The 14505-nt window shown below is 40.3% G+C and overlaps 1 protein-coding gene across 1 annotated transcript; it reads right to left on the bottom strand.

Moving 5' to 3' along the window:
* Positions 1-9554: 9554 nt before the first annotated feature.
* ier5 (immediate early response 5) lies at positions 9555-11406 on the bottom strand. The gene has a single exon (XM_026917034.3). It carries the CDS (start codon positions 10997-10999, stop codon positions 10229-10231), a length of 771 nt encoding a protein of 256 aa, XP_026772835.1. The 5' UTR covers positions 11000-11406; the 3' UTR covers positions 9555-10228.
* Between the last annotated feature and the right edge of the window lie 3099 nt (positions 11407-14505).

Here is a 14505-nt window from a genome sequence, read left to right as displayed (position 1 = left end):
TATGGTATCACTACTGTGCCAGTATGTCATCAGTTAAAAATGTTTAATTAATGATTAAAAAAAAAACTCACTGCACCTCAAGTTAACTGATTATTAAAACATGTTATTATGGTAGGTAAACATATACAGCTACCTAAACAAAACTCAAGGGTCCGCTAGGAAAATTTGGGGATTGTTACTGATGTTTTAAAAACCTTTGCACTTTTAATGTTGCAACTGCTGAGAACCTCTAAAAGATTTTCCACTTTTGTTTTTATTTTTAGATTATACTTAAAGGTCCAAAACAGAATTAAACATATGAAGTTGGCTAGTGTTTCACCAAGGTGATGTGAAGTATCTAAACATAATTAGCTAGATAAATATAGCTTCATGTTTTTATATATATATATATATATATATATATATATATATATATATATATATATATATATATATATATATATATATATATATATATAAAGCAGGAATTGACTAAACAGGTGTTAAACAGGTGCTTCTTCTTCTTCTTCTGAGAGAGGCATTGCAGTTAGAGTACATCAGCTACAGTAAGTCAGCTAGCAGTGTGAATAGCTAGGTACCAAGAGCACCATAAAATACCTTAAATATAGCTAGCTGGCTAACATTATACGCAGAGGGGTTGTCACATGTAACTAAACATAAGTGACAAAATAGCTAGGGAGCTGCTATAACATTATAAAATTAAGTATTAAATGAAACAAGGTACCAAATAAGGTAGGGGTAACACTGAATGGCTATCACCAAAGTGGCTAAGCATCACCTAAACAGCTAGCTAACTACCTAGGTAATGTTTAGCTACTTAGTGTCCCAAGATTAGCTAACAAAGAAGGCTACTGTCACCACATCAGGTCTTGTCACAGTACTACTATAGCGCTTTCACACTCAAAGGGACATTGTTGGTGGCATTACTTTTAATGTCTGTTCTTTGCATCCATCAAAGTTGCAGCCTTGAAACAGCATTCCAATTTACTGTTTATTAACAAAGAGTGTCACATACATCAAACGTACTGTATATAAAATCACATATAATGAGACCTATCCATTGTATGTGGAATCTTTCAGAGGGGTGAGTACAATTTTTTTGATGAAGAATTTCATTCCCATCCGTCATCTCCATTTCTGAATCCAGTTTCCGAATTTCTCTGTTCTTAGTTGACTTTAGGCTTTTCCTTGTATCACTTCACTCTGGTAATGTTTTAGTCAGCTGCCTTAAATGTTGTCAGCCCAAATGTTATCAGCTTTTGTTCACATGTGACATCCTGATATTTGCCTGGGAATTGGTTGATTGACACCAATTGATAAATCAAAATTGCATTCTACAAATAGTCTTCAAATGGTAGACTGATGTTTTATTCTTCTCAGAATTCTGATCTTATTACCAGCTCACACTTCTCTCCTTAATTAATGCCAAATTCCCATACAAAAGCCCATGTGTGAAAGGAACCTAGGGCCACATGCGTGTAAGTGTAGTGTGTTGGTATTAAATTTTCACATTGGATCTGTTTACATGTTTGTGAGTGTTCTGTGTGATGTGTGATTTTGTGAATGCTGCCACCACCACCATCACCACCATCACCACCATATCTCTATGTGGAAAAAATTATATATGACACCTAAAATCCCATCCATAGACAGGCTGCCTGAGGACATACAGGAGCAGGACAGTCCCACCCTTTCCTCTCTGCTATCTCACACACACTCTCACACACAACCACGAATGAGCACACTTCAGCCACCCTCATTCCCATCGCCTCATCTGTCTACACGTGCATGGATGCCAAACAAACAATCGCACAGTGCTTCAGTGAGATTTGCTGCTGATGTCAAACAAGGCTGCACTCCCCCTCCCCCACACGGCTGCCACAGATTCACTGAAGTCATGCTGGGAGAGCATCTGTCAACCTCCACCACCCCCTCCACCCTTCCGCAAGCTCCTGTGTCCCTCTGATCTCCCCTTCTCCTCTACTCTGGCCTTTGTTTCCTCTCTTGGCTAAGCAGCCCCCCCAAACACACACACACACACACACACACACCTACACACACAAGCTGCCTAATTCACTGACTAGTTCCCTCCTTCGCCAGTTTGTCACGTGTACAGTCTACTGTCTAGCCGGTTCTGGATGCCGTCCGTTTGCCGTGCTTGATGGATACAGCAGACGTTGTTGATTATTCAGTGAGCCCTTGTATATTTTGGGTCATGTGGCGCTGTTCTGAGATCAGTTTTCCTGCTCATCTCCTATAGAAGACATAGTGGGTGGTCCAGGGAGCCGCTAATTGTGAGCAGGTTTAAGCAGCAGTCACACTGAATTTTTGCTTTGTGAATTTCTTCAACAGGGTGGAGCAAAACTGAGTGATTATGGGCAGTCCTGGTGGTACCTGTCTCTGGAGGAAAAGTAATGGTTCAGTGAACGGCTAACGTAATCAGCTAGTTAGTTTGTTTTTTGTGAAATCGTCAGCCTAATCTTTCCAGACTGGAAGGTGCTGTTAGCGTGTTAAATAAAATATTATTAGTAGGCTCATTTGTCTAGTTTATGATACATTGTTAGCTACTGCTAACGAATTGATAAAAATACATAATCATGTAGCGATGTCCACTGCATTCCAGGAAGCATTCCCTTTACTGCTGTGTTTGTAGTCTTTCAGGTGTTTTTGTATAACAGGGTGTGCTGAAATGGTAATGATAAGCAATTGAGTTTTCTAAAAAAAAAAAAAAAAGGTGTGATTGGCTGATTTGCAGGGTTAAAGTTAATCTAGATTAAATCGATGCCAAGGAGGATGTGGATACAAAATTAACTGCTACTGGAAACAAATCCTTTAACTCCTGAGCCCAAACTTGAAGCATTCTTTCATTCGCAGTTCATTTCATTTGCCTGGCTATGATCCTGTCCTTCATACTGAAATCCACAAGTCTCCTTAAGCATCTGTTGACTTGGTGTATCATCAGGTGAGTTAGAATCCAAACCACTCCTTAGCCATCCATGGCTGGGATTCCAAGAAACCATAATTGGTAGCCAGTTGTGGGCATTTGTTAACTCATACAGTATACAGATAAGGGTAATTAACACAATCCATCTATTATGTAGCAGGAATAGCCATTTGAAAAAATGTGGTGGCAAGCTCTACATATGCGTGAGGAAGCCTCACCCCTTGCTGATTGATATTTGTTGTGAGATACAGTCAGCTAGCAGGTGGGAGTAAACTATGACTGATTTGGGAGAAAATTGGTTAACAAGCTAAATAAAAAAAAGCAGCTGTTGAGAATTGGTGTATGGGCCAAATGGGTGGTTTTACGATCAGGAAGGTGGACAGACATCATCAAGTGACTCCACTTCCCTCGACACATTAGGATAATCTGTGGGAAACCCAAACATGTGGGTTAAGCGAAGGCCTGTGTTAACATTAGTGTAAGCTTTGTACAGGACCTTCAGAAAGTACAGTTGAGCACAGACACATAAACATAAACTGACAGCATCTGTGTGCTGCCCACTGACAGTTTGGCCTGGGCAGTTAACAGGGTGGTGCAGTTCTGGGTTCTCTCTGGCAATCAATATGAAAAGGTGTGGTATAAGATTAGGACACGTGTTTCTGCTAGAAGAAAGGAGGACATACCAACAAAGACATCTTCATGAGAAGGTTATGTAACACATATATCATCTATTTACATTTATGGGTCCTTTCCCAAAAACCGGAAGATGGTAGACACAGGGGAAATTTATTTTCTTATTATAAGCCTTATAGCCACTTGTTTAGCATAGAAACACTTTTCATTATCTCAGTGAAAAAATTTTCAAAATTTTTTTTCTCGAAATATGTCAAGAATTGTTGAGAATATTCAGCAACGAAGGATTCCATGCTGAATAAATCATAAAATCTTGGTGGAAGAGCTATTTACAGCTTTCAGGGTAACTGATGTTAGCATTGATGATGAGAAGCTAAAAATGAAGTTACATGATACTGTGTATGTATTGATTCATATTTACCACATTATAGTTCACTTACATTAACTACTTTACAAAATAAAATTAGTAAAAATTTGATCACTGTTAGCATTACTTTGCTAACATTAGCTAGCTGTATTTCTAGTTAATAGAGAGTGAATTAATCACTAATCATACTCTAACTGAGTGTTTTATTCATTTATTGTCAAATGTAGTTGACAGCAAGGAGGTAGGGCTGTTTTTATTTAGCATTGTAACATAATGGGACACTGGAAAAGCTACTCTTTGATTCGGCTATTGTTGTTTTTGTAGCTGAAGTAAAGTTAAACTGAGAAGGATAATTTTGACAGCAAAAACCTGGAAGTGAAAAGGGCCCATTCATTTCGTAGACACTTTGAGCCAAAGCGACTTAGATGTGAGTCAGAACACCATCCAAGCATATGTTCAGTTGAGGGTTAAGGATCTTTTGAAGTTCTGAATTTTATCACTAATACCCACCACACATGCTGTCTCATCAGAGACAACTGTTGATCAATTTAGAAAACTACCTTCAGTTACCAAGCAATAAAATCAAACCCTTTCATCTCTATAACTTCCACCTGGCATGTGGCTCTGTAGTCCAATATAATCAAGCTGGTACAAACTCGCCTTAAAGTGTTGCTGTAGTGATACAATGTCGCCTTTGTGTTGTGGGATAGCATATGTGCCAAGTTTAAATGACTTAACTGAAATCATTACATCACATCATTTATAAACCAGGCCACTTAATATCAAATCATTTTTTAAATTATGTGATTTTATGAAGGGCGTAATTCCTTCTTCATGGAAATATGAATGGAAAAGTGTGCGTTCCGGTTACAAGACGCATAGTGGTGTGCTGAGTGCTGTCGTGTTTATTGTTGTGGCAGCTGCTGTACGTTACTAGGCCATTTATGCAGCGCAGCGCAAAGCATGTTTTGTCTCCTAGTAACATGGCAGCACGAAAACACTCGGCTCTCCTGTGTCAAACTGGCAATTCCGACCATATGAGACTCCTTTAGTCACTTAAAAATGTTTAAACAAGAGTTACATTTTAAAGTGAATAGGCATTATAGACTTAGTCCTGTTTCCTTAAATATATCTTATTGCATAAATCCACAGTAATTCCAATAGCTTGGTGGCTGGAAATTCAGTCTCTTTGATAAACAGTGACGGCAGCTCATGCTCCAAAGGTTGGATGTGTCATTGGGGTGGATTTTTCGCTTGCGTGAGACAGCATGAGTGCACACATAATAACAGTGGGTGAAGCTGTTGGCTGAAACATTCCTTTTGCGGTAGTACTTTCAGACTTTAAAGTGGACTTTGAAACAGTTTAGAGAAGTAACAGATCTGAGGTAAAGCGTTGGGGCCTGGGTACTTTTGTCCGTTGTAATCACCAGTACTTCCTTATTTTCCAGTTAAGTAGAGTTTGAGGTTTTCTAAGATACTCTATAAGCTGATTTCACATGTAATATAGATATTTAGGGCTTGCGGCAACAGGACCATTTCCTAAATGCCCATTAAGAAGCTTTGTCTTCATTTGCACTTGTCAGTTTGCTGATTAAGAATTAAACTAGAACTTCCTTCCAACTACAATAACCTGGGGCTTTTTTGTGGAATATTGTGGCCACCTGGATGGTATTAGTGGCCTGTGTGTGTGTGTGTGTGTGTGTGTGTGAGAGAGAGAGAGAGAGAGAGACAGAGAGAGAGAGAGAGAAAGACAGTGAGCAATCTGGCTGACCCCTCCTCTGGAATGTAATACTACTCCTCTCAGCAGCTCAGCATGTAGCTGGTTCCTTGTGGAGCGCCGTTTAGTCCTGTCTTAACAGAATCTGAGAAAAGTGCAGTGGCTATTTGTTCCTCAAGGACCATCTGTCTCGTCCACTGGCTCTGTGCCATACTCTCGCTAAGCATGTCAGGGCTTGTAAGAGTGTACATGCACATACAGTCTCACTCATCAGCTATGAAACCGTTGTTTAGTGATTACTAATGGCAGGTTCTAATGGTGCAAACATCTGAGTCATGGTATCTGCTCCCACCTTTTAGCCTTAAGGGGATTTTTTTTTTTTACTCATCACACAGTTTAGACTATGTGTGAATGCATGTGGGAGTTTGGTGTGAGTCTTCATATCTGTTCTTCGAGCAAGCCGCTGTCGTGTGGCCCGTTACCCCTCCACCCCTCCCCCCACACATACTCCTGTTTCAGGAAGCCTGCTACTGATCCCACGCTGGCATTTTTCCCAGGATACCCCTCCACCCTGACACCCATCCCCTTTTCTGCTCTGGCTCCCTCCACCTTCCTCTGTCCCTCTGCCCTCCCCCACCCATCTCTTCCTCCTGTCCTCTGCCAGTTCCCAAGACAAACAAAGAGTTCAGTTTGTCTGCGCTCCAGCGGAGGTCACATGAAATGAATGGAGGGGCCAAAGCAAGGGCTCGCTCTCCTTCTCTTTCTCTCAGTCTTACTCTTTTTCTTTAAAGAATCACTGCACTGTTGTCTTTGTGATTTTGTGTGTGTGTGTGTATGTGTTGGGAGCTGGATGGGGGGTGGTTAGGTATAGGCTGTATAGCTCCACTGACTACCTGTAGGTTTCAAAGTGAAGTTGTGTCTTCTTTAGTGTGTTAATCTTTTTACACCTTAAGTTATGTTTGATTTTGGTTACTTTGAAACCTAACTGACAAGCCTAAAATGTGGTAGCTAAATTGTAAAAAATATATATATATATATATATATATATATATATATATATATATATATATATATATGGTGAGCACCTTAGTTAATTGCATTAATACAGACTAAGGAGTTATGTGATGGCTTTGTGTTGAACTTTATTTTACTTCATTTTGTTAGTGTTTCCACCTAGTAAAATTTGTTCTATCATAAACTAGATTACACCTTGGGTGATGTGTGTAGTAAAGCAGGCAGTGGGATTTGGGCTGAGGAGTTGTGCTATATACAGCTTCAAGTTATATCACTCCACCATGGAGCAGGTGAAAACATAGCTACAAAGCTCTTGAGTGGCACAACAGAAAAGCATTCACCTATCAGTGGAAGATTGTAAGTTTGAATCCTGGCGATGCAACAGCCATTTGTGGTCAGGAGTCTAGCTCTCTAGGTGGGAGGGCATTACCCTGTCTTCCCTGTCAATCTGAGCAACACTAACCAATCATGGGCATCTGTGAGCTAATGATTGCAGAAGGGGGCAGATAGCACGTTCTTCCGAGTGTTAGGCTGTACTGTGACGCAGCATGAGCAGCAGTTTGAAAATATCATGTGCTATGTCCTCAGCTTCCCTGTGTTGATATCTGTTGTCTGCTAGGGGAGGACTAGCTGGTGGGTGGAAATTGGGAGATGACCAAATTGGGGGAGAAAATGGAAAACCAAAAATCTACATACCAAATGACAACTTTTGTTTTTACAAAAGTTAATAAAGAGTAGTTTATTTCTAGGGTATATATAAGGGGATGGATCTTAACTGGTCATACTTTCCACACAAAGCTGATCTGAGTGGACACTGACCCATTAAACAATCATAATGCTTTATTTGATGGTGTCACTTGTCTTTACTTTAGTATTCAGGCTGTTTACTGAAACCAAATATCTCACTGTAGACCTTTCTAATAAATAAGAATGACACTTTGTGTATTTGTGAGATGTGTAGGAAAATCACAATTATTCTCTGCTTCTTGGAAAACTTCATTTGGTTTAAGGTTGGTAACTGATTGATGAGCTAAATGATTAATTTGCTCAATTCAGAGACCAGCATTAAGATATCCATCTTGTTGAATACGTAGAGAGGAGTGGAGTTGTTTCTTTACTTTTCTTTTTTCGCAGAACAAAAGCTCTGTTAGAGAAGATCTTGTCTCTACATGTTTACAGGCGGGTGTTTGCTTTGGACTGCTCCCAGTTCCTTTTGCGGAAGGAGGGCGCAACCAGTGACCACATTAAAACAGACACACACAGAAGCTCCTAGTGTGTAATTAATAATTCATAGCACCTAAAATAGCTTGACGTTTTTGAAATGGTATCATCTTAATATGTATTTTAACCCAAAACTGAGTGACTCATTTGCTACATATTTTGGGTTGTTTTCAAAAAAGTGTTGTACAAGTATGGTTTATATCATGTGAAACTTACTCCAACATTTCTCCACTTCCACCCAACATTCCAGACACACATGTGCTCCTGCTGTGGATATCGCCAGGAAACACTTTTGCAATCACACTTTTTTTTCCCCTCTCTTCCTTCCAGGAATGAGGAATGCAGGAGTAAAAAGAGGAGGAGGGGAGAGTCTGGTGAAGGAGAGGGACAGCTGCATGTGTTTAGCCTGGCTCAGGCGTGTACTCACATGCACCTTCTTTCCAGTGTTTTAGTGTGTCTGCACTAAGCAAAGCACAGCAACTACATCACGATTAGTCATAAATTATGCATCCTAAAGTAGATGACATGAGAAGGCTATCTTGTCCGACCCGACTGACACTATGGCTGCTGGAAGCTAGCTGTTCTGGGCCTAAAGTGCTACAAGACACCGCAAAAAAATAAATAAATAACTAGTCTCTGATTAGTTTACAGGTTCCCACAGAAGCATGACGCAGTCTTACCTATATGAGCTCAGCCTCTGAGAGTGCAACACTGATGGGTTGTGGTCAGCTGACTTGGGATTTGCCTGACCCATATTTCACACAGAGCCAAAACAACAGCAACTTAATCATGCTTCTGGGTTTTTCCTCCAGGGATACGCCCATATCCATGCGAAAGAATGTGGTCATACAGGACATGAGGCCATATTTGAAAAATAGTGGTTGTAAGTATATATCCAATGGATAAAAATTATATGTTGAGAGTGATATATGATTCCAGAAGTTATGTCTATATCTATTTGAGCTGAGCTACAACAATCCAGAACAATTTTTAATTCTTAAAATTAATATCAGTAATAACTATGTTAGTACAGTAGTAACAGTTCATAAATCTAACTACTGCTGTATATAAATTCCTAAAACCTGACATACACAACGTGACATCTGAGGAACGGCCTAGTGTTATATCACACTAAACAGGCAGAGTTAAGATGTGCCTTGGAGCCTAGATTGATGTGAAATCCTGCATACCGTGCATTCTTCAGGGCACAACGGCTCATTTTACAAGCAGTAAAAATGGACTGAAGACCAAGTGTGTTTCAGTTTCAGTAAGACAGGGACTGAGCACTTAAAACAGTCTGGTTCTTATCTCACCGCTCTCTTCCTCTTCTGGCTACATCTGCTCATTTTAAAGGAAGTGGGGGAGTCCAAGTGCATGTAAGGTTGTATTTAATGGCTGGAAGTTTCAGTTTAGTACCCTACACGTGGAACATTTGAGCTTCCTGAAGACACTATAGATAAGAGGGGAAATGCTCAAGTATGTCTCATGAGTCATATTCTTATAGTCATAATGAACAAATTACATAAAGATCTAAACTTGCAGTCTGTCTGACATTAGGAAGTCGTTTAAGTTAACTAAATATATAAATCCTAATCAAGCTTTTTAATGGGTTGTTCAATTCAAATGTGTGATTTGAAATAAAGAGAGAAAAAGGGGGATCATTTCACATTTTTTAATACGTGACCATCACGTAATAGTCAGAATAGTAAATACCAAAATACATAGATTCATAATGCAACATTGAAAACAATATGTACAGGAACCATGTTACAAATGTACAAGTCTTTATAAAACAAAGACATCTGGGGGAAAACCAGTGGCCTCAGTCTTGCAGACTCTTGGTTTGTAGGCAGTTCTTACATCAGTGTAACATTTTCATTTGTACAAATGTCATTAGCATAACACTTCACACTAATAATCACAGTCCATCCTGATCTTCTGATTGCCGGTTTAACTCAACTGAGCCCACAAATGTTGAGAGAGAAAAAAAAGTTCAGTTCCGTTCAATGACGTCATTTCCTTTGACGTTGTAATTCTCTGTAGTAGCACCAACACGTTAACATTCCTCGGTTTACAACACGGGCCGTGTTCCAAATGGCTCCTTAGTCCCCTCATGAGTACACCACATAGTGTATGGCATACTGCGCAGATAGTGCACTACACAGAAGCTGATTTGGGACTGGGCCGTGGTGAAAACGCTGCAGGCCGGGCTCGTACTCGACAGCACCGCGCGCGTGGTGTGGGAAGTCCCGCAACCACGTGTTTTAGAGTAACCCAGAGCAGATACCACCACGTGTGAACACTTCTATAAAGTCTCAAACACTGTTTTTTCTTAAAACGCAACGATGGCTGTGCTCCATGGGTTCAGATTCTTTAGCATTTGGTCGCAGCAGATTTGGCCCGAGTCGCCGGCGTCCTCCTGGGTGTCCTCTTTCGCACCGTCTTTGCTCAAAAGTCCGGAAAAACTAGACCCGAAAATGGTGATGAGGTTTGACACGTTGCTCGTGTCCATCTCCTCGCTTTCCTCCTGATCTGAGGAGGTTTTTTTAGTCCGTTTTAGAGGAGAGTCGGTGGCGGCGGCTGCTTTCTCAGCGCTGCGTTTCCTGTTTGAACAGGCGGCGGGTTTCGGAGGCTCTGAATTCCCTTCCGCTCCCAAAACGGCATCCGTTTCACGGTCCAAAGAGCCCACCTGGGCTGTTTTAGATTCACACTGAGTGTCACTAGCCACAGGAGACTCTGGCGATGACGGAGAAACATCACCTGTAACGTTAAGGTCCGAGTCCAGTGAGGAATTAGCCTCTGGCTGGCTTTCAGCACACGCGGCGCTCTCGGGCTGCTCGAGCCGCTCACACTCCGCCGCTGGCGGTGGGGACTGCTGCGCCTGCGCGGCCTCCTGGAGCTCCCACTCTTTACTCTCTCCGTGCGGCGAGTTCAGACACACTCCGCCGTAGTAGTCACTCAGGTAAACCTGGCGGGCGCTTCGGAGGACCAGAGACACGAGCAGGTTTTTGTGCAGCTTGATGCCTCCACGCTGGACTCGGGAGTTGTAAATTTTCCCCAAGGAGATGCTCATGATCCGATGCGCCTCCACTTTGTACTCCATGATGAGATCGATTCAGAAAAAAAAGGCTCCAAAAATTTTGTTTCAAAGTTCAACTCAGCTCAGACTCGATCCGCTTTATTCTCGACCGACTTCGATTCTTATCTGAACATTATCCACTTCAAAATAGTTTCTAAAACCTTAACAGCGCCAAAAATAACTCCCGATAGACAGTTACAACAAAATCAACTGTTTCAGGAGTACTTATTCCTCTACTAGGCGGATTCGGATTCTTGTTGCTATCGGTTTTCACAACGTAGCGACGATAAACATATAACAATAGAAGGATCGCATCGCTAAAACCTTAATGTTGTTATTTTGGGTGATAATTTGAGATCACATTACCTCCCGTATTCTCTCACGTACCTAACAACAGCCTAGAGAGGAATGAGACCGTTTCTATTTTTAGCCCCCTTTTATACCAGAACGTAAACGCAGACGCGAGCCAATCGCGTCGCGAGATAAACGATACCAACGTTCGGATTTCCGCCCCGCCAAATCGACATGGACCAATAGGAACGCGATATGCAAATAAAATATATTTAAATACGAGCGTGGAAAATAATTTAAAGGGACAGTAATGTTTTTAGTACGAGGAACTGAAATAATTATAATATTAAATAAAAAATTACAATTAATAAACTAAAACAATAGAATGAAAAACCACCACATCCGGATGAATACTGCGTTAGCACTCAGCTGATGATTTGTAGGCCCGCATTATGGAGATTAGCCACGTTTAAAATACTAACCAATATGTTTCAAGGTTTTATGATGATTTCAGGACAGCAATGATAGTAAAACTCTAATTTATTATTTAATTATATTGTTATTGCTCACAGACAAAGTCGGTAAATATCTTTAGTTTATAAGGACGTCTTTGAAGTGAATAAATTTACAAATAACCAACAGTTAGGAAGTGTGACGTCATGTCGTCTATATTTAATGATGACACTTGAAGATTTTAGAAATTATTTTAGGTCAATTTTATCTTGTTTAAGGTAAATCGAGATTAAAATTCTCTCTTCTCCTTTAATTTTTTTCCCCCCTCTAACTTCCTGGACTGATGTAATGGTTTGTGTGTCGGCTACAGAACAGTCACGTGACCTCTATTGTGCAAACCCCGACGGTGGAAATGTGAATGGAGCCGTTAGTAGTGTAGGGGGAGGGGAGACACGGGGCTCTGTTTTTAACAGACAGTTAGCCAAATGTGACATTCACTAAACATATAAAGGCGAAACAAGATGCGCGAAGACTAGTTAAATCCAAACCAAAGCATGAGGCAAAGTTATGACTTATAATCAGAGGTTGTTTTAGCTCGGCTCAGATAAGGCTCATAAACAAAAACAGACAGAATGACGTAATAGGCTTTTAAACGCAGTGTTTACATACGTCATGGATTAAAGTCAGACTCTACAACTTTATACCCCAAGTACATGACGTACAAAGTTTCCCTTTTTCTATGTGGTAAAGTAGATTACGATAAGGCAGTGGAGCAAAACAGCCCCTATGCAGCGCACACATATAAATAGGGCCATTCATTCATGTTCAGTAATCGCTTTATCCTGGTCTGGGTGTCAGTGGATCAAAGGTCTTGGGAACATTGGGCGTAAGGCAAGAATACACCAGTTCATTGCAGGCACCATGCACAACACATTCACACACTCATTCACACCTAGGGGCAATTACAGTCTCCATTCCATCTACCAGCATTTATTTGGCGGTGGGAGGAAGCCAGAAAACTCAGAGGTAACCTATGTGGACGTGTTGAGAATGTGTGATACACCACACAGACAGTAACCTGAGCTCAGGATCGCACCGGGGACCTGGAGCTGTGAGGCACTGCATGGCCATGCTGCCAAATATATCTATGGCCTACAATAAAAAGGATAGGTCTATGACTGTCATTACATATATCAGTGATGTGTATGGCTAAGATACAGACAGGTGAAAAAGGAAAAAAAAAAAAAAAGGTTGGTGCTGTTATGTTATGGGAAGCATTGTGTTGGCGTGGTTTATGTCCACTTTTCCCCTTCAAGGGATGTCTCACTGCTAATCACTCCAAAGTTCTTCTGACTGATCTTCTTTATCTTACGATGAAGCATTTCTATCCTGATGGGCGTGGTCTCTTTCAGGATGACTCTGCACCCATATAGGCACAAGGCCTCACTGAATGGTTTGATGAGGCTGAAAATGAAGTAAATCATATGCTATGACCTTCACAGTCATTAGATCTCAACCCAACGTAACGTCTATGGGATATTTTGGAGTGATATGTTAGACAAAACACCAGCATCATCAAAACACCACTTGAGGGAAAAGCTTTTGGAAGAATGGTGTTTATTGCTCCAGTACACTTCCAGAGACTTGTAGAATCAAAGCATCGAAGCTGTCCTGGTGGCTTGTGGCAGCACAACACCTTATTAACACACATAATGCTGTGTTTTTTTCCCTTTAATTTGTCACTTATATGTATGAACAGTTAAAAAAGTAGACTATCAGCATTGCTGTACCTGCATTATAAACCTATGATCAGTATTTCTAATAAACAGTCATGCTGGTGCCAATATGGAGTAGTATGAACATGACTACAATTTCTTTGTTCATGTATTTATGCCAATGATTTCTAACTGAAACACTAAGTAAGCATTACTTCATGTTGCATCATTCATTTGAAGGTTCTTTGGGCATAACCTCTGTGCACTGCTTACCTTTTGCTTTCATTACTAATGCCAACTGCCAAAGTGTAAAAGTAGGCTTATGTAAAATACAGTGTCAGAATGCTTCAGCACTAAACTACAGGTAATACGGCTGTTAAATACCTACACGATGGAGTTAAACATTGCCGAAGGAAAAATTAATTAAGTCTGATGGACGTTTTATTTGGCTTTTCAATTAATTGAATAGGCGATATTCAAGACACAGTAATCAGTAACTGCTGCTGGGCAGTGGTGTAGGTATCGCAGTTACTGAGTGAGCATTATGAATAATTAAATTATTTTAAGCACTGCAGTTAATAATGCACCAGGACAGACGTGATGACAGTGACTTTCAGTAATGGAGTTAGATGTGTCATTTCATGACTTGAGGAGGTTGTTCAAGCTGTATGCAAGCAAATTTCCCAGTATTACTAATAATTTTTCAGTTTTACCAAAGAATTAAATGGCAAATACAGATACGGTAAATACACAGATTGATAGTGGAACAATGAAAACAATATGTATAGGAAGAATATTACAAATGTACAACAGTATAAAACCTACATCTTTATAAAACACAGATATCTGGGGAAAAACAATAGCCTCAGTCTTGCAGACTCTAGGTTTATAGGCAGTTCTTACATCAGTGTAACATTTTAATTAAAGTAATACATTTAATTAATTAATTTCATTAGCATAATACTTCATACTAATACTCACCATCCATCATAAGCTTCTAATTTGCTGGTTAAACTGAATTCAGCTCAGTAACGTTGCATGGATTCGAGCTGAAATGATGATTCATGTCCT

The sequence above is a fragment of the Pangasianodon hypophthalmus genome, chromosome 11, assembly GCF_027358585.1.
Source record: "Pangasianodon hypophthalmus isolate fPanHyp1 chromosome 11, fPanHyp1.pri, whole genome shotgun sequence".
Classification (NCBI taxonomy): Eukaryota; Metazoa; Chordata; class Actinopteri; order Siluriformes; family Pangasiidae; genus Pangasianodon; species Pangasianodon hypophthalmus.
Note: the sequence above shows the minus strand (reverse complement) of the source record. Positions and strands in the feature narration are given on the sequence as shown.

Bases quoted from the DNA above. Each gene is read 5' to 3' on its own strand.
- ier5 (XM_026917034.3), bottom strand. From the start codon at position 10,999: ATGGAGTACAAAGTGGAGGCGCATCGGATCATGAGCATCTCCTTGGGG.